The 21,612-nt window shown below is 41.7% G+C and overlaps 1 protein-coding gene across 1 annotated transcript in view; it reads right to left on the minus strand.

Annotated features, from left to right (window-relative positions):
• TXNDC16 (thioredoxin domain containing 16) overlaps window positions 1–21,612 on the minus strand; it is a 1,725,832-nt gene that overhangs the window by 1,438,322 nt on the left and 265,898 nt on the right. The window contains exon 4 of the mRNA XM_044073553.1: window positions 1,547–1,637. Coding sequence (XP_043929488.1) covers window positions 1,547–1,637 — 91 coding nt within the window. The remainder of the gene's footprint in view (window positions 1–1,546; window positions 1,638–21,612) is intronic.

A 21,612-nucleotide genomic window follows, 5' to 3' on the forward strand; every position in this document is an offset into this window, starting at 1 on the left:
ATGGTCTTCGACCAGGCATGTCTCTTAATAACTGACCCTGTAGCTGTTCTACATGATGCATCCACAAAATCATTCATAGCTGCATTTCTTAGAATGCTTAGCAACTTGGAAAGACGTTTGTCATCTGGAATATGGTTCTGGACTGCAGCCAAGGCTGCTCCCTTGTTAAAATCTTAAACGTATTACATCTGGATTAGCCAATGGGTTCCTTAGAGGAACATATGGGAATCCTTGACCCTATAACAATGGTCAGGTGCTTCAGCAAAGTATTAGTTTAAGGGTGTGCACACTTATGCAATCAGTGTTGTTGTTGTGTCTGTCGGCTTTTCCCGGTTAGGGGTCGCCACAGCGGAACTCCGGTCCGCTAATGATTGGCAGTAGATTTTTACATGAGGAGTTGCCAGCTCTGACGCACAACCTTCAACGAAGGTATGCCCATTCACGCATGTCTCCACACATAAGACGCTCTAGCTGAGAATCGAACAGGACAACGTCTTGCTGTGAGGCAACAATGCTACCGCAGCAATCAGTGTATTGTATGTTTTTTGTTTTTTATATTTTTTCCCCTAACAGATTTGTTTGCTTTTAGATTAAATTGTGCAGGTTATAGGTCACATTAAAGGTGGGAAAAGTTTTGAAATGATTTACTGTTGTCTCATTTTGAACCTCCAAAATCATTCATGTTAACAGGGCTGTGTACAGTTTTTATATCCACTGTATGAATACATGAAATTCTACACAGTAAATCTGCCAGCAGAACAACTTCTATGTATTACTATGTTTAAATGTTTTCCAACACTGAATACCCATTGTGGTGTCAGACATCCCGAAGTGATCTAGTTTTCTTAGAAAGATATTTTTGCTTGTAATGCATGGACAGAGCACAGCTGATGAGAATAATTCACAGTATCCCCTACTGTTAGGCCGCAATTCCATCCATTTAGAACAGAAAATACAATAAAGTTTGAGAATTTTCAGTAAAAGTGTCAGTCTTTCCTACATATGAGTTGTATTGGGATCATTCTATAGTGAGGAAAATGCATTCTAGGGAAACAAAATATGTTTAAGACATAGCTGTCCTTTAAGAAGAAAAACTATTTACCTCAGTATCGAACAGTAATGTATGAAACAGGCAGCAACCAAACCATTACAAAAGGTAGTCAAAGCTGTAAATCTGAACTCAGGATAGTGATAAATTGTGTAGAATGGACAAAATTAAGTTTATGTATCAAAAGCGTTTCCTAATGAAACCAATGCATAAAAACAGATTACTCTAGGGCGCAAGAAATAATACAGTGATAAAGAATGATAAAAGCAGAAGACTAAACACAGGGGAGAAAAGGCAGCAGGTGAAAAAGGTCAATGCAATTAGCCAAAGAGTAGATTATATCTTCTGGAGATATGAGGAACAATGGCAGTGGAAAATCTTGATTAAAAGTTGCTGACAAAAAAGATAATGATTAAAGTAAATATTGTTTTTCATACACTATTTTGAAGCATTTAACAATACAAATGTACTGCTGTATCTAGAAATCTGCATACATACCCGATGTCTTTTAACATGGAATCTTCTGTAGTTAGGACAAACTGATATTTTGCACCATACACAAAGGCAGTTTCCATTACAGCTCTGTGTTCTGAAAAGAAAATAACAATATTCGCACAATTCAGTTCCTGTAGGTGTATTTTCATTTTCCTTCTACTATATGAATTTAAGCTTTAGATTTTACTGTTATCTTTTGAAGCATGAAACACAATACCATGCATGCTTTGATTCTGGCACTAGTATTATAATGACATTGACATAATACACAAAAATTCAGAGTAAATGCATCCCAAGGTTGTGTTTCTACAGGAGGAAACCACCCTGAATTTAATTAAACTGTGAAAGTGAAATCCCTAACCACAGCCACGGCTGGATCCAGCACAAGGTAACCTAGGCAGGTATCTATGGCCCAGTGGCCTAGTACTGGTTAGGGGGGTCTAGCCTGTCCATAAGAAAAAAAAAATACTCTGATACCTCTCACTCTACCATTCAAAGAACAGGAGTTCTAAGATCTTCTTTCAGCATCAGTACACATCACGTACTTCCAAGGTCTGTCAGCATACACACCACAAGGTCTTTCTGGCATCAGTATAGCCCGGAAGCATGCCTGCACTCCCTGAAGTGGGAGATTTGAAGGATTGTTTTAGCAGAAGAGAAAGATTCAATTTGTAGCATCTAATGTCTTTTAGTCAGCACACCTGCACTCCCTAAATCCAGCAGTAGATTTTGCAGGATCGTTTTCAAACCGCAGCAGGAGCGGTGATAGCAGGATCACTGATTTTGAAAGTACCACCATAGTGGAGAGTATGAGCAACACTTAAACTTTGCATGGAGGATGGAAATTACAGGGATGTAAATTTGTTTTAGAATGAGTGAGTGAACATGTGTGTGTGTGTGTGTGTGTGTGTGTGTGTGTGTGTGTGTGTGTGTGTGTGTGTGTGTGTGTGTGTGTATTTTCCAGAAAACAACCCAGTCCTGAAAATTACTGCCCTTCCCTCAGTGGATTAAAGGAAACAGCCAAGTCCATATGCCCTCCCTCCAGTGGATTACAGAAAACAACCCAGCCCTGGTGATTACTCCTCTCAAGACAATTCAGGTAGGTTAACTTGAGGCTGCAATCAGTTAAGTACAAATTGCAGTATCATAGTTATGGCTCAAAAAACACATGTTTACTCACCAAATACCAAGAGCACCATCTGGTGAAGTGACATTCTGAATGTCACAGAGTAGAAAAATGGAACTAAGTAGAATCAAACCCTGTGCCATTGATGAGAAGCAGCAGCTCATTAAGAGGTTGGAGCCTTAACCCACTGCACTATCTGTCAGACCTTCTTTTACTTAATTTTCTGATAAATCACTGAGGGTAACAGTCACTCAATACTACTAGGCATTAGAATTTCATAGTTTAGATAATGTGTTTCAAGTTTACTGGAGTTATCTACCATTTATGTCTATGAGCTAAACTGCTTCCTGTAGACAAAAGTACAGGCAGTGAAACCTTCCACCTCCATTTGCCTACTGTGTGCCTTTCAGCAAGTCATTCAGACAGTGCTCTTGGATCACCCTTGGGTTATTCTCTATAAGGAAGTAAGAACGAGACACTGACACTTCTCTACCTACCTGTTAAAAAGAGCAATTTAAGGAATGGATAGTGGAAATTATACAAGAGTTATTAGGGAAGATAGACATTTCTTCAGAAGTTATAGCTACTGAGTGGGATAAAATGAAAATTAATTTAAAAATAGGGTAGAAATAAAAAAGATATAGTTAAGACGTAATACGAATTACTTAGAGGGCATGACAAAGGTTAAAGTACTGCAGAATAACAGAAATCTCACAGAACAGGCACATATGCAGAGTGCTACACAAAAAAGGGCATATATGATAATATACAAGAGTTTAGAAAAATTACTATTAAGTAACTATTGTTTGATAATACTTCCATAGCACAAAAACTTTTAGCGCAATGTCCTAGGCAAAAGAAAGTTGAAATGGGGTGTTGCCAACTTAGGGAGCCTATAACAGAAAAATAATCAAAGATCCTGTAGAGATATTAGAGATATTTTGGAAATTGTATGAACATTTGTATAAATAATATAAATGTAGACATCAAAAAAGAGTGTAAATTGAAATATTTAAAGGAAGACTTAATTATGCCAAGGTTAGAGGTAGATGAAGCTCAACAATTAGCAGTTAAGAAAGGAGGAAATGAGATAATAGTGATGTACAGTGGATATAAAAAGTGTACACACCCTTGTTAAAATGCCAGGTTTTTGAGATATAAAAAAATGAGACCACAATAAATCATTTCAAAAATTTTCCCACCTTTAATGTGAATTGAAAAACAAACAAATCTGTTACGGGAAAAATTTAAAAAATAAAAAACGTACAATAAGCTGGTTGCTTAAGTGTGCACACCCTTAAACTAATACTTTGTTGAAGCACCTTTTCATTTAATTACAGCATTCAGTCTTCTTGGGTAGGAGTCTATCAGCATGGCACATCTTGACTTGGCAATATTTTCCCACTCTTCCTTGCAAAAGCGCTCCAAATCTGTCAGATAGCAAGGGCATCTCTTGTGCACAGCCCTCTTCAGGTCACCCCACAGATTTTCTATTGGATTTAGGTCTGGGCTCTGGCTGGACCATTCCAAAACTTTAATTTTCTTCTGGTGAAGCCATTCTTTTATTGATTTGGATGTATGCTTGTGGTCAATGTCATGCTGAAAGGTGAAATTCCTCTTCAGCTTTCTAGCAGACACCTGAAGGTTTTAGGCCAAAAGTGACTGATATTTGGAACTGTTCATAATTTCCTCCACCTTGACTAAAGCCCCAGTTCCAGCTGAAGAAAGGGAACCACAAAGCATGATACTGCCACCACCATGCTTCACCATGGGGATGGTGTTCTTTTGGTGAGGCCAAGCATTGTTTTTGTGCCAAACGTACATTTTGGAAGTGTGGCCAAGAAGTTCAACCTTGGTCTCATCAGACCATAACACATTTTCCCACATACTTTTGGGATACTTTATGTATTATTTTGCAGATTTTAGCCTGGATGTTTTTCTGTCTAAGAAAAGGCTTCCATCTTGAAACCCTACCCCATAGCCCAGACATATGGAGAATACAGGAGATTGTTGTCACATGCAATACACAACCAGTACTTGCCAGAAATTCCTGCAGCTCCTTCAGTGTTGCTGTAGGTCACTTGGCAGCCATCCTGACCAGTTTTTGTCTCGTCTTTTCATCTCTTTTGGAGGGACGTCCACCTCTTTGCAAGATCACTGTTGTCCCATATTTTCTCCACTTTTTGATGACTGGCTTCACTGTGTTCCATGGTATATCCAATACTGTGGAAATTGTTTTGTACCCTTCTCCTGACTGATACCTTTCAACAACGAGCTCCCTTTGATGCTTTGTAAGCTCTCTGCAAACCATGGCTTCTGGTGCAGCAGGCAACTGAGTATATTTCAGGAAAATCCTACTAGGACAGCTGAACTTAATTTGGGGTTAATCAGCATCTCTTTAACTGATGGCAGGTGTGTACCCAAGAAGACTGAATGCTGTAATTAAATCAAAAGGTGCTTCAACAAAGTATTAGTTTAAGGGTGTGTACACTTACACAACCAGCTTATTGTACATTTTTTTTATTTTTTCCCCCAACAGATTTGCTTTTCAATTGAACTGTAAAGGTTATAGGCCAAATTATAGATGGGAAAAGTTTTTAAATGATTTATTGTGGTCTCATTTTTTTTTATATCGCAAAAACCTGGCATTTTAACAGGGGTGTGTGCACTTTTCATATCCATTGTATAACAATCAGCAGGAAAGTCTCCAGGAAGAGGTGGTACTCCTGTAGAAGTTTTGACGTTAGGAAGGAAAAAAGGCATATTTTTATCAACCACAGGAGAAGTTGTGGAGAGCAATTAATAAAGACTTGAAGGGCAAGAGTCAAGTGGGATATATTGATCCTTCCAATAGAACAAGGTGGTTTGGGATTACCTGGTTTGAAGGGGTATTTTACAGCTATACAGTTAAGGCTCCTGTATATAAAACAAGCAAGAAAGCTAACATTCAAAGCGGAAAGAGATAATGATGAAAAAGGGGAGAAGCTCAAGAAATAAGGAGCCTGGGATTTTGGATGCAGATCCTTAAGGATGACAACAATAACTATACAGAATATTATATCCATAAAGTAGCAGAAAGTATTCTAAGAACTAAGCCAACACTGGAATGGAGAAAGGAAATTCTGCCAATAGGGATGACTACAATTACAGGTAGAGAGAATAGGCAAGAGGGGCTGGAATTTATTGGAGAAAACTGGCAAAGGAATCAAAGTACTGGGAGAAAATAATTAGGAGAGAAAATGAACAGAATGGGAAGAGGCCAAACGTTCATTTGGACTACAAAGACCAGCACTTTAGTAGAGTCTAGAACAGAAGCTGCTGTTAAAAAGGAATAATTAGTAGGGAATATAAAATATTTCACGATAACTATAAGAATCAATAAGAAGAGGTTAGAAAGGATTCAAAATAGAGATAGGATAAGCAATTCACAAAAAAGAATGGGAGCATATATGTATGGCTACAAAATATGCAACAAAGTCTAGAAGATGTAGAATCTTTACGTGGAAGCATCTACATAGGTATTTTTATTCCCCAAGCAGACTCCAAATAATTTTTCCTCAGGTAGATTGCAAATATTGGAGGTGTGATGAGGAAGAAAGAGGTAATTGGGAACATATTTTCTGGTAGTGTAATGAGTTGGCAGACATTACAAATTCCCTGCAGACTACTCTGCCTTAAATACTGGGTGAGAAAATTGAAGTAACTAAGCAAATTATTTTTTGAGTGACAACACGTAAGGACAGAGTTTAATTTTGGTGGCTGACAAAATGCAGTTACTAGAAAATGGAAATCAAAATCTAAACCAACTGTACTAGAAGTAGTGACTACAGTAACAGAGATGAAAGAATTGGACGTTGGGTCTTCAGAGAAGAGTATGCGCAAATTACACTGAAAAAAATGGGAATTGTGGTAAAAATACATGCAGAATAATGTTTTGGAGGAGGAATGATGTTTACGGGAAGGCAGGAATCTAATGAGCTACGTAATGTTTAAAGAATGTACAGAAAGTTATAAGTGATGCATGCTTGCAACTGACAGTATGTCAACATAGTTTGTTTTCATTTATATAAATGCTATGATTGCTTAAATCATAAGTGATAACTCAATAAACACAATTTTATGTTTATAAAAAAAAATTAACAGAAAAATGATCCATAGAGAAGTAGAATGTAAGAAAATACCGCTGTTATTGGTGGGTTTTGATACAGAGAAAGCATTTGACAGAGTAAGCTGGGATTTTATGAGTACGGCAATGGAAGCATTTGCATTACCTGATGCAATAATAACATTAATTAGAAGGATATAGTAAGGATCAGAAGCAAAAATTAAAGTGGGAGGTTTCCTGTCTGATAAGTTGTTACTGAAAAGAGGACCCAGACAGGGGTGTCTCCTTTCCTCTTTGCTATTTGCTTTATATTTAGAGCCATTGGCAAAGAAAATAAGTTACCCTGAAATTTAAGGAAATAATTGGTATGGTAACCGAGAAACATTGGCTTTATCTGCAGATGATATTTTGTACCTGATAAATCCAGAAGAGGACATCTCAGTGTTGTGGAACATTTTGAGACTGTTTCAAGTCTTTTTAGGAAATAAAATTAATGAAGGTAAAACAAAGGCTCTGGCAATAAATTATACTCTCACACATGAATTGGTTAAGCAATACCCATTTTAATGGGGACATGATAAAATGAAGTATTTAGGAGTATGGATTTAAAAGGCTTCTGTTATGGCAGTAAAGATATGTGGGAAGAGACTAAACAAAAGATAAAACAAAAACTGAGAAATTGAAAACTATTGTTTATTGATATGGATAGTAAGATATACGTAGTGAAAATGTTTTTAGCCCCTTTAGTTTTACATACAGGTCAAGCATAATTGTATCAACCGTGGGAGACACTGTGGACAATAATTAATAAAGAGTTGAAGAAATGTATCTAGGAGAGGTTAAGTGGGATAAATTGATCCTTCCAAATGAACAAGGTGGTTTAGTATTACCTGATTTGAAGGGATATTTTAGAGTAATACAATTAAAGCTCATATACTGAACACATGCAGAAAGCTACTCAAAGTGGAAAGTCATGATGATGAAGCTGGGGGTGCGGTTTTGGCTACAGATCCTTAAAGAGAATAACAGCCATACAGAATACTATACTCATAAAGTAGCAGAAAAGTATTCTAAGAACTAAGCCAACAAGAGAATGGAGAAAGGAAATTTTGATGAGTTTGATGATGGGTGACTGCAAGCAGGGGCCCAGAGTGTAGGCAACAGAGGATTGGAATTTAGTGGAGAAAACTGGCAAAGGAGCCAAGGTATTGGGAGGAAATAACTAGGGACAGAGAAAGGTAATATACTGGGGTAAGGCCAAGAAGACATGTAGACTACAGGCTAGAGACTTCCTTCCCTACCAGGGACTGATAAGAGTCAAGAGAAAGGGACAAGGTAATCATATTTGAAATCTGCTCTGTTGGAGTTTTTTAGTTTAATCTGTGATAGAAGTTACTGTTAAAAAACGGATAATAAGTAGGGCATAAAAAACATTGCACAATAACTATACAAATCAATCAGAGAAGATTAGTATTGAAAAGACAGACGCAAAAACAATTTACAAAGTAACAATGGGAGGACATATGTATGGCTACTAAGTATGCAACAAAGTGCAGACGGTTTAGGATCCTTGCATGAAAGTGTTTGCATAGGTATGATTATACCTACAGCAAACTTCCAATGTAGAATGAAGTTTTCTTCATCTGGTTTTCCTCAAGCAGGGAGCAAATGTTGGAGGTGTGATGAAGAAAAAAAAAGAGGTAACTGGGAACATATTTCATGGGAGGTAATGACTTGGCAGGTTTTAAAAATTCTCTACAGAGTACTCTGTCAGAAATACTGGATAAGTGAATGAGTGCAAATAAGCAAATAATTCTTTTTTAGCTGGGACACAGGATCTGAATTGCCTATATATATAGCAAGACTTAGTTGAGGTTAACTCAAGTGCCTGCCAAAAAGCAATTACTAGAAAATGGAAATCAAGTCTAAACCAAATGCATTTGAAGCACTGAATATTGTTACAGAGATAAAATAACTTAAAGTGGGATCTTTAGAAAAGGGAAGGAGCAAATTACATAGAAATAAATGGAAATTGCTGGAACAATACAGAGTAATATTCAGAAGGAGGAGGAGAGAGGTTTAAGGGAAGGCAGGAATTGAACACTTTATGTAATATTAGACTGGCAATAGTTAAAAAAAAAAAAAAAAAAAAAAAAAAGAACATGTGATGTATAATGTACGTAACTGGAGGCAAGTCAATATGGTTTGTTTTCTTTTATATTAATTATGTTTGCCTATGTTTTAAGTGAGAATTTAATAAAGGTGTTAAAAAACAATATATATTGCTTCTGAGCTGCTCCAGTGGTATGAAGCCCTGTCTACAGTGCTGGAGATCCAGGTTCAATTAGTGGCTTGAGTGTCTGATGAAGTGGCAGGGAGTAATGGGAACTGCCATCCCTGGTGGGTGGTTCCATGAACATCTCTTGTGGCAATCACTGGTACAGGCAGGGGATGTCAAGCTAGGAGGAGTGTGCTAAATGGGGGGTACATACAAGGCTGAGCTGCTGCAGAGACAGTGATACACTGCACATCCCCATGCACACTGGCCCCTCTGATGTACCACAAGGGACTAAAGGAAGGAGGACATAACAGGGATAGGGTATAAAATGAACCATCCACATATGTGAACAGCCAGACCCCCAGGATGCCCTCAAGTTCCACGCTAACTTCAGCCATAAGGAATTAGGCAGGGGGAATAAGGAGATGGCTCATAGACCTGGCAATTCATATGGGGGGAGTGCTGGGTAAGGAGCTATAGGATGATGTAGGAAGGAGAAAAATCCTCAAAAAAATGAATACTGCTTCTGTACCATACCAACTCATCTACAATGTGAATGATTCAATCATCAAGATTTCTGGGTATAACAAGTCAATATCCACCTCAAAAAGTACAGTTTTGTACCTACCATAAATGTAGATGTTGAAGATCCACATTGCTGCAGTCCTTACTTATGGGTAGTCCGCTGTCCTCGGTCGGCCCGAATACCAAAGTATTAGGCTGACGTCGGTCATGGGCGCCTAGAATTGACATCAGAGCGTCAGGGTATAAAAGCGCATGACCGACGTCATATCCTCAGTCTTTTCTTGCCCCAGATGTCAGAAGGCCCTAAAAAGAAAGGCCAAAAACAGGATACCTCCCCAAAAACATGCCCAACAACAACCATCACCCAAACCATATTACCATGCCAAACTACAGAGGGGAAGGAGGGAGGGTAAATTGGACTGCAGCAATGTGGATCTTCGAACATCTACATTTATGGTAGGTACAAAACTGTACTATGTTCTTCATCTCACATTGCTGCAGTCCTTACTTATGGGTAGAATCCCAAAGCAGAGGTAAAGGGAGGATGGCAAAATCATAAAGCATTAGGGGCTGCTAAAATGCCCTGTAATATAGCAGATGCAAATCCAGCCCTAGACTTAGAATAAAGAGGAAGGTGGTAATGCTTGGAAAAAGTATGTACTGAACTCCAAGTGGCTGCTTCCAAAATATCTTTGTAGCTACCCCTTAGAAAGGCAGTAGAAGTGGCAGTAGCTCTAGTGGAATGAGGTCTGATTCCAGCGGAACCTCCTTACCATGATGGGAATAACAGAAAGAAATACAAAACCCAATCCATTTAGAAATAGTTTGCTTTGAAACAGGTTTTCCCTGAGAACCCAAAGCAAATGAAACAACTGCTGAGACTGCCTGAACCCCTTGGTTCTGCTCAAATAATAACGTAACTGTCTGTGAATATCCAAAGTATGCAAAATCTTCTCCCCTTTATTTTGGGGGTTTGCATAAAAAGTAGGCAAATGAATAGTTTGGTTCAAGGCCACACTAGAAACCACTTTAGGCATAAAGGAAGGATTAGTACGCAAAGATACCCTATCCTTATGAAAAATCAGGAAAGGTTCCACTGCCATAAGGGCCTGTAATTCAGAAACCCTTCTTGCAGAGGTAATGGCCAACAAAAAAGCAGTCTTCCATGATAAATACTTTAACTCGGCAGTAGCTGCAGGCTCAAAAGGTTGCAGAGTAAGTTTTCCAACACAAAATTGAGATCCCAAGCAGGAGTAGGAGCTCTCGTGGGGGTCTTATGTTCTTTGCCCCTCTAAGAAATTGCTTAAACAAAGGATGGGAAAACAAAGGAGGGTCACAGTCATAGTGAGCAGAAATGGCTGCAGCATGAACCTTTATCGAGGAGAAAGACAAACCCTTGTCCAATAACTCAGTAAGATATTGAAGAGAAACACTTAAATCAGGCTTGGAAACATCAAAGTCCTTCGCTCTGCTCCAAAGAAAAAATCTCCTCCATTTATCTGCGTAAACTTTCCTTGTACTAGGCCTTCTGGCCTCCAAAATAACATTCAAAACTTGCTGTGGAAGCTGAGACCCTCCAGGGTCTAGAACAGAATATGCCAGGCTGTGAGATGCAGAGACTAAATCTTGACATTGAGGAAGTGATTGCCCTCCTGAGACAAAAGATGCAGAATCAAAGGCAGAGGCCATGGAGGCTCCCGTACAAAACTCCTCAGTAGTGGGTACCAGTGCTGTCGAGGCCAATCCGGCGCTATCAGAATCATGGATGGCTTGTCTATTCTGGCCTTCAGGAGTACCTTGGGAATGAGAGGCAGAGGTGGAAAGGCATAGACATGAAGATTGCTCCAACTGAATGATAGAGCATCCACCTTCCAAGCTGTGGGATGAAACATTTTTGTGCAAAACTTTGGCAACTGGTAATTTAGTGGAGAAGCGAACAGATCTATGTCTGGAGTCCCCCATAACACTGTCAACTTTTGAAACACATGAGGATCCAGTTTCCACTCGTGAGGATCCACAATTTGTCTGCTCAACACATCTGCTAAGGAGTTCTGTGCTCCTGGTAGAAACCTTGCCTGAAGATTGAGTTGTAAACTGAGAGCAGTCTCCCACAAAATCATCGCTTGCCTGCAAAGAGGGTATGAATGGGTTCCCCCTTGCTTGTTGATGTACCACATGACAGTAGTGTTGTCTGTTTGAATCAACACCTGTCCTGGGAGAAGTAGATCCTAGAAAGCCATCAATGCAAATTGAACTGCTAACATCTCCTTCAAGTTGATATGCAAATGTTGAAGTCTGACAGGCCACGTGTCTTGCACCCATTTTCCATTGAGGTGTGCTCCCCAAGCCTTGTCCGAGGCATCTGTCGTTAAAATCTGACTCGCCTCTGGTCGGGTCACAGAGAGTCCCTTGTTTAGGTGACATTCCTGAGCCCACCACAAAAATTCCTTCTGAATGCAAGGTATTATTGGAATGACAGTGTCTAGATCTTGGCAGTGTTGTGTCCATACATTTTGAGATACCATTGAAGCTTCCTCATATGCAGTTTGGCATTGGGAAGCACCAGAATACAAGATGCCATGAACCCCAAGGCTTGAAGGACTGTCCTTGCAGTCAGCCTGGACTGTAGAGACATTTGATGGAAATAAAGAGAAAGGCTTGTTTGTTTGTCCGGGGTCAAAAAGGCCATCTGGGAAGCTGTATTCAGTCTCACACCCAGAAAGCACATGTCCTGAGAGGGTACTAGACTGGACTTTGTTTCGTTCACAGAATACCCTAGGCATCTTAACACTACCATCACATACTGTAGATGATGAAGAAGTTCTTCCTTGTGTTGTGCAATAATCAGGCAATCGTCCAAATAAGGATAAATCTGTATTCCTCAACCTGAAAAAGGCTATCACTGGAGCCAGAACCTTTGTGAACACTCTGGGCACAGTAGATAATCCAAAGGGCAATGCAGAGAACTGATAATGTAAATTTCCAGCCCGAAAACGCAGGTACCTCCTGCAACTGGGCCTGATAGGAACATGAAGATAAGCCTCTTTGAGATCCAGAGTTACCATCCAGTGATCTTTTCCCAACAGAGGTAAAAGCTGTTGTAACGTCAGCATTTTGAACTTTGGAATGTCCAGATAAGTGTTGAGGATAGATAAATCCAAAATTGGTCTCCACGTGTTCCCTTTCTTTGGTACTAGAAACAGGCGAGAATAAAATCCTAGTCCCACTTCTGACAGAGGAACTGGCTGAATAGCTCCTATTTGAAAAAGCAAAGAAATCTGCTTGTGAGCCTCTATCCTTTGCCCAGGTGGAACGTCTGGCATGCCTTTGAAAGGAGGCAATGTATGGAAATAAAACTTGTAGCCTCGGTTTATAATGTCCAATACCCATTTGTCCTGGGTGACTAAAAGCCAGTTTTGCTTGAAGAGTGCTAACTTTCCTCCCAAAGGAGCTGCCAGGCAAGAAGAATCTGGCAGCTGAAAATGCAGGTCATTGGGCCTGTTTACGAAAGGACTGGCCCCTGCCCTCACCTGCAGATTGTGCAGGCGAACTCCAAGTTCTAGGCCTGAATGTACTGTGAGCTCTGCCCCTGCCACGCCTAGATCTACCCCTAGATTGAGAATCAGAAGAAGGGTAGGTCCACCCCTTAGTAGGCCAATTTCTACTAAACTTTGGAGGTTGCACCTGCAAAAAATCTTTAACAGTCTGCACAGACTTAGCCTTGTATTCCATTTTCTTCAAAACAGACTCCACAGGAGGACCAAACAAAACTTCAGACTGTAAAGGGGCATCCAGAATTCTAGTTTTAACATGCTCGGACAAATTCTGATCCTTAAGCCAGGCGTGCCTGCGAAGAACTGAACCAGTGGCAGCCACCCTAGAAGAGGCCTGCACAGCATCAAAACCACACTGCAAAGAATGCTTACCCACCTGTTCAGAGACATGTACTAAATCCTGCAATTCTTTACACTCTATGCCCTCTGCCAAAGCATCCACTTTAGATTTTAGCTGAGAAAGGAGGAAATTCTGATACTTCAACATATGAAACTGGCAATTTAAAGCCCTCATTGCTAAAGTAGAAGAGGTATACACCTTCTTACCCCATCTATCCAAAGCTCTAGCTTCCTTATCTAGAGGAACCGGATTCTTTACAACAGAGGCTCTAACACCCTTAGGCCCCTGACTAATAGTTTCTGGGTCCACCCTAGGACTCTTATACAGATATTTATGAGCCTCAGGCACCCTGTAATATCTGTCCGGTTTAACTGGCGCAGGAGGCAAAGAATTTGGATTAAGAGAAGCCTCCGAGAAAACATCTTGAACAACATCCAAAACAGGAGGTATAGCCAAGGGTCTATGCTGTGGTAAAAACAAGAATTCCCTAAGCCTCTTCCTAGAATCAGAGAAATCCTGTCCTTCCCACTTAAAATGCTCCCTCATAGAATGCAGAGTTTCTGAAAATGAAAAATCCCCTGGAGGAGAAGCAGAAGGAGTGGAATCCTCTGCATCATAATCCGAATAAGGAGGAAAATCTAGAATATCTTCAGCAGAAGACTCTGAGTCATCTGAGGCCTGATCCAAACTTTCCAACTCTGGCTCCACCCTGGGCCTCTTATCAGGAGGGGGCATAGAACCTCTAATTAAAGTAATCAAATCTTCTGCCATTTTAAGCATGTGCTTTTTAGGCACAGACCCTGAAGTACCTGGAGGGACACCAGAGGAAGGCAAAACAGACCTGCCCTTAGAAGAAGCCTTAGGAATAGAAGCAGTAGGCCTAACCACCTTAGGCATAGAAGGGAGAACAGTAACTTGAGAGGCCCCTTCAGCCTGACCTGACTCCTGGGAGGCCACATCCTGCAAAATCAAAGTTTCCCCCTGAGACTCAACAGAAACTTCAGCGGATCCCCTGCTCTACTGTAGCTTCTGCAGGACCGGCGTCCGTGCGGACGAATCAACCTGTCTAGGTTTCAAGGATTTCTTTGCGCTTCTTAGGAAGCGGCCGGAGGATCCGACGGCATAATATAATTACACCGTTTACCAAAGACTAACCTAGCACAATCTAACCTTCTTTTTATAGTGCGCTTATTAAACCTAGCACAAAACCGACACCCGACTACGTCGTGGTCCGTCCCAAACAAGGAATGCAAAGAGTGATAATCCCTATGCGGTATCTGTTTCCCACAAGAAATACAATTATTCACTTTTTCTGACATCCGGAATTAACTGAGGCAAGAAAAAACAAAAATATTCCCCAACGGGGTACTTAGCCCAACTTGGTTTCGGTCTGAAACTCAGAATTGAAAATTTCCAGAGCAACGGCACTCGCAACGCTGCTTCTGCATCGGACCATGCGGCAAAAAAACTGAGGATATGACGTCGGTCATGCGCTTTTATACCCTGACGCTCTGATGTCAGTTCTGACTGCCCATGACCGGCGTCAGCCTAATACTTTGGTATTCGGGCCGACCGAGGACAGCGGACTACCCATAAGTAAGGACTGCAGCAATGTGAGATGAAGAAAGTACAGTTTTGTACCTACCATAAATGTAGATGTCCGAACTGGATAGCATCTGCAGTCATAACAAATGGGTTGTCCTGTCGTCAGGCAGCCCTTGATCGGCCGGATTCCAAAGTCGGGTCCGGCTTCGCTGATGTCGCACTTCACCCGGCGTCATCTCTGCTGGTCTTCGGTATAGAGGCATCAGCCGGCGCCATTTTCCTCAGTGTTTCTTGGCCCAGATGCCAATTGCCCTCTTGAAAGCTAAATTTTGGATAAATGCCAATGTTTCCAAAATAGTAGAAGGCAAACACAAAAAATAAACATGTATGTACATATATACAAACAAATACACCATAAGAGACTTCCCCCCCAGCTAGCTATTAGGAGGGTAAGTACCCTAGGAGTACCGCAGAGGGGAAGGAGGGAGGGTAATCCTGACTGCAGATGCTATCCAGTTCGGACATCTACATTTATGGTAGGTACAAAACTGTACTATGTCCTTCATGGATGCATCTGCAGTCATAACAAATGGGTAGAATACCATAGCCAAACTAGGGGAGGAGGAATAATAATTATGGTGTAGTCAGGATCCCTTGCAGAATAGCAGTGGCAAACCCTGCTCGGGATCTAGAATATAGAGGTAAATTATAATGCTTGGCAAATGTATGCACGGAGGTCCAAGTAGCCGCCTCAATAATGTCCTTGGTTGCCACTCCTCTTAAGAAAGCTGTGGTAGTGGCTGTAGCCCTTGTAGAATGAGGTCTTATGTTCTGTGGAATTGGTTTTCCATGGTAGGAGTAACAGAATCTTATGCAATTTCCTATCCATTTGGAGATTGTCTGTTTGGAAATTGCTTTTCCTTCCCTTCCTGTTGCATAGGCTACAAATAGCTGGTCAGTTCTTCTGTTACCTTTGGTTCTGTCCAGGTAGTAGCGTAACTGTCTATGTACATCCAAGGTATGCATTATTCTTTCACCTCTGTTTTGTGGATTGGGAAAGAAGGTAGGTAGGTGGATTGCCTGGTTTAAGGACACTCTGGATACCACCTTAGGCATAAATGTAGGATTAGTTCTCATGGACACCCTATCTTGATGGAAGATTAGGAAGGGTTGCACTGCCATTAAGGCCTGTAGTTCCGAAACCCTCCTTGCTGAAGTAATAGCCAGTAGGAAAACAGTTTTCCATGACAGGTGTTGTAGATCTGCTGTTGCTGCTGGTTCAAACGGAGGGAGTGTCAACTTTTCTAGTACAAAATTCAAGTCCCATGCTGGTAATGGTGGTTTCCTAGGAGGTTTTACATTCATGATCCCTCTGAGGAACTGCCTGAGTAGAGGGTGTGAAAAGACAGGAGGATCAAAGCTGTATTCTGCTGAAATAGCTGATGCATGTATCTTGATGGAGGAATAGGACAGGCCTGTATGTAGAAGCTCTGCCAAGTACTCCAGAATGTTAGCAATATCTATGTTCAACACATCTTTTCCTCTTTCAGTACTCCAAATGACGAACCTTTTCCATTTTCCTGCATAGTTCCTTCTTGTTGAAGGTCTGCGGGCTTCAAGGATAATGTCTTTAACCCTTTGTGAAAGGTCTGGGTTAGTTACTGCTATGTGATGTTCCAGGCAGTCAGTTGCAAGGTTTTTAGGTTTGGATGTATGATGTTGTAGTTGTTCTGAGTTAACATCAGAGGCATCAGGGGTATTGACCACATTTTCTCCCGAGACATGCTCCTCAGCAATGGGTACCAGTGTTGTCTTGGCCAGTTTGGAGCTATCAGAATTATCCTTGGACGCTCCTCTTTGATTTTCAGTAGTACCTTGTGCATCAAGGGAAGAGGTGGAAATGCATATGCTGTCAGGCCTTTCCAGCTGAAGGATAGAGAGTCCACCTTCCATGCAAGTGGGTGGAATGTCCTTGTGCAGAATTTTTGAGCTGGTGATTTTGTGGGGCGAATAGATCTATTTGTGGCATTCCCCATTTCTTTGTGATGGCCTTGAAGATGTCCGGTGTAGCATCCATTCGTGAGCATCCGAGGTGGTTCTGCTTAAAATGTCTGCTAGGGTGTTCTCTTTTCCGGTACAAATATTGCCTGTAACTGGATGTTGTAGCTGAGAGCCAGATTCCAAAGGTCCAAAGTCATTCTGCATAGGGGTAAGAATGAGTGCCTCCCTGTTTGTTGATGTACCACATGACTGTGGTGTTGTCTGTCCTTATCATCAAATGGCCTTCTTTGAGGAATGGTCTGAATTTTAGGATTGCCAGCTTTACTGCCAGCATTTCTTTTTGGTTTATGTGCAGGTGCAGCTGGTCCTGAGTCCACAGTCCTTGTACGCATTTGTCCAGCATGTGTGCCCCCCATCCTAGGTCTGAGGCATCAGTTGTGATGGTTTGGTTTGCTGGAAAGTTGTGGAAGGGTAAGCCTGGGTTTGACTGGCATGCCCGAGCCCACCATAGGAACTCCTGTTTTAAGCATGGGATTAGTGGTATTTCTGTTTCTAAGCTGTGCCTGTGTTGAGACCATAAATTACTTAGGTACCACTGTAACTTTCTCATATGCAGTCTGGCATGTGGGACCAAGATTATGCATGATGCCATGAAGCCCAAGGCCTGCAGAACTTTTCTTGCTGTTAGTTTGTTCTGCTTTGTTAATGCCAAGAAGTAAAGAGGGAGTTTTGTTTTTCTGCAGTTAGGAATGCCATCTGTTTTACTGTGTCCAATTCCGGCCAAGAAAGTTCTTGTCTGGGATGGTATCAGCCTTGACTTTTGTAAATTGACTGTGTATCCCAGGGCTTGTAGCAAGTAAATGACCCTTTGTAAATCTGTTGTCAGCTTGCTTTTGTTGTCCGCTTGTAACAGGCAGTCGTCCAGGTATGGATAAATTTGGATTCCCTGTAGTCTGCAGTGAGCGATTACTGATGCCAGGCATTTTGTGAATACTCTGGGCGCAGTAGATAAGCCAAAGGGCAATGCTGAGAATTGATAATGCTCTGATCCTGCAAGAAATCTGAGGTATCTTCTGCAATTTGGTCGAATGGGGCGTGCAGGTATGCCTCCTTGAGATCTAGAGTTACCAGCCAACACTCCTTGCCCAGCATGGGAAGAAGTTGCTGTAGGGTCAGCATTTTGAATTTTGGGACAATGATGTATGTGTTTAAGATGGACAGGTCGAGAATAGGTCTCCAGTTTTTCTCTTTTCTTGGTACTAGGAAGAGTCTGGAGTAGAATCCTTTGCCCTGTTCTGTTATTGGCACCCTTTCCACAGCTCTCATCTTTATTAATTCCGCTATCTGGTGCAGGGCTTCTATTTTTTGATTTGGGGGCAGGTTTGGCATTCCTCTTTTTACTGGTAAAGTGTGGAAGTGGAACCGGTAGCCTTGGTCTATGGTTTGCAAAATCCACTTGTCTTTTGTAATATAGTGCCAATTTTTCGAGAATAAGGCTAACTTTCCGCCTAATGGTGCTGCTATTTGCTTCCTGGTAGGTGGAGTCAGAGCCAAGTCACTGTGATCGTCCTGTTGCAGTGGCAGTGGTTGTGTCTGTGCTTCGGTTATTGCCTTGCCACTGTCGTCCTCTGTAGGCACCTCCTCTGGATTGATTTTTGCCCCTAGAGCGTCTGTTCCTGCCCCTTTGTGATCTTGTGGAGTCAGGAAAGGACCAATTTTTGGCAGGCCAGTTCCTGCTAAACCTTGGGGGCTGAACCTGTAGGAAATCTTTAACTGTTTGTACAGATTTTGCCTTTTCTTCCATTTTCTTCATTACCTGCTGGGCAGGTTCCCCAAATAGACTGGCCTTATCCATAGGAGCATCCAATAGCTTAGCTTTAACATGATCCGGTAAGACCTGTTCTTTCAACCATGCATGCCTTCTTATCACTGTGCCAGTCATGGCTGATCTAAATGAAGCCTCCAGTGCATCATAGCCACATTTTAAAGAATGGTTACTAACCTGTTGGATGTTATTCACCATTTCCAATACATATTTCTTATCTAAAGATTCATCAGAGGACAGCTTTTTAATTAACTGATCAAGCATAAACTCTTGGTATTGGATCATGTGAAACTGACAGTTTAAAGCTCTAGCTGAGAGAGTAGCAGAGGTGTAGACTTTTTTCCCCATCTCTCTAAGGACCTGGATTCCCTTTCAGAGGGAATAGGGTTTTTTGCTGTGGTCGAGGCAACTGCCTTAGGCCCCTGGGATATAGTTTCGGGGTCTGCAAGCGGGGCCTTGTATAGGTGGTGATGAGTGTCTGGCACCCTGTAAAATCTATCTGGTTTGGCAGGGGCTGGAGGTAAAGAATCAGGTGCAGTGCAGACATCATTAAATGCATCATCCACAACAGATAGGACAGGAGGTATAGCTAAGGGCCTATGTTGTGGTAAGTGCAGAAAAGTCCTAAGCCTTTTTCTTGAATCTGAGAAATCTTGTCCCTGCCATTGGAATTGTTCTCTCATGGCATGTAAAGGTTTCCCCAAAGGAGAATTCCTCTGGTGGAGAGGCAGCTGGGATGGATTCTTCAGCATCTGAATCTTCATAATTGGAAAAAGGAGCCTCAGGCTGGTCTGTAATGTCTGAGTCATCCGCAGAATCATCAGAGGACACAGGCTCGGGGGGCTCTGCTCTAGGTCTCTTTTCTGGGGGCTGAGAGGCCCTGTCTGAGTGAGATTGGGAGCCCCTAATTAAGGATATTAAATCTTCTGCCAGAGTAAGCATTTGTGAACTAGAAGTGGGCCTGAGTGAGGGTGGTTTAACAGGCCCTGATTTAGCTGATTTGGCTGCTTTAGCCCTGGCAAAGGCCTTAATAGACATGGCTGCAGGAGGCCTAGCAACACCACGTGCTGGGGTAGAGATATCCAAAGGGATGGTGTCTGATAGATCAGTAGGAGCCACAGTTGTAGGCAAAATTTCTGAGGCTGATTCAGGTAAGGTAGCAGGAGCCTCAGTAGTAGTCATGGATTCGGCTGAAGATTGACCAGTTTTCTCGGTTTCGGCCGAAACCGAGACACTCGCGGCTTGCTTAACCGTGGTTTCGGCCGAAACCGCGGACCGCGAGTGTCGGTCCTTTTCTTTGCATTTTTTAACAATTTGGGAAGTCGGAGGATCCGACGGCATAATGTATGCAAAATCTGAGCCGAAAAACTGTTCAGCAAACTCCGACCGACGCCTAAGCGTTCGTCGGTTGAAGGAAGTACAGGCCGAACAGGCTGCTACGTCGTGGTCTGGGCCTAAGCAAGGCAAAAGTACAGTTTTGTACCTACCATAAATGTAGATGTTCGAGGATCCACATTGCTGCAGTCCTAACTATTGGGTAGTCCGCTGTCCAGTCGGCCCGAATACCAAAGTATATGGCTGACGTCGGTCAGGGCGCATTAGACTGACGTCAGTACGTCAGGGTACTAATGCGCATGACCGACGTCATATCCTCAGTCTTTTCTTGCCCCAGATGTCAGAAGACCCTGAAAAGCTAAGGCCAAAACCAAAAATTCCAAACATACCTGCACCAAAAATATGTACAATATATACAAAATTACCAGAATATAACCTCACCTACACAACCACCCTTAAACACAGAGGGAAGGAGGGAGGTAAATTGGACTGCAGCAATGTGGATCCTCGAACATCTACATTTATGGTAGGTACAAAACTGTACTATGTTCTTCATTCCACATTGCTGCAGTCCTAACTATTGGGTAGAATCCCAAAGCAGAGGTAAGGGAGGCTGGCAAATCATAAAGAAGCAGGAACTGACAACATGCCTTGCAAAATAGCTGTGGCAAAACCAGCCCTAGACTTAGAGTAGAGAGGAAGGTGATAATGCTTAGAGAAAGTATGCACTGAACTCCAAGTAGCTGCCTCCAAAATATCCTTAGTGGCCACCCTTAGAAATGCTGTAGAAGTGGCAGTAGCCCTAGTGGAATGAGGCCTAATTCCAGCTGGAATCTCCTTGCCATGATGGGAATAACAAAATGCAATGCAAAACCCAATCCACCTAGAAATAGTTTGTTTTGACACAGGCTTGCCCTGCGAACCCAAAGCAAAAGAAACAAACAACTGCTGAGACTGCCTAAAATCCTTAGTCCTGCTCAAATAATAACGCAATTGCCTGTGTACATCTAAAGTGTGCAAAATCTTTTCCCCTTTATTTTGGGGATCTGCATAAAAGTAGGCAAATGAATAGTTTGGTTTAAAGCCACACTAGAAACCACCTTAGGCATAAAGGAAGGATTAGTGCGTAAAGATACCCTATCCTTATGAAAAATCAAAAGGCTCTACCGCCATAAGGGCCTGCAACTCAGAAACCCTTCTTGCAGAAGTAATGGCCAACAAAAAGCAGTCTTCCATGACAAATATTTCAATTCAGCAGTAGCCAGAGGCTCAAAAGGTTGTAGAGTAAGTTTCTCCAACACAAAATTGAGATCCCAAGCAGGAGTAGGAGCTCTACGGGGGTCTTATATTCTTTGCCCTCTAAGAAATTGCTTGAACAAAGGATGCGAAAACAATGGTGGGTCACAATCATAGTGAGCTGAAATTGCTGCAGCAT

Source organism: Protopterus annectens, chromosome 6.part0 (genome assembly GCF_019279795.1).
Source record: "Protopterus annectens isolate FY-2018-M chromosome 6.part0, PAN1.0, whole genome shotgun sequence".
NCBI classification, from domain to species: Eukaryota; Metazoa; Chordata; order Ceratodontiformes; family Protopteridae; genus Protopterus; species Protopterus annectens.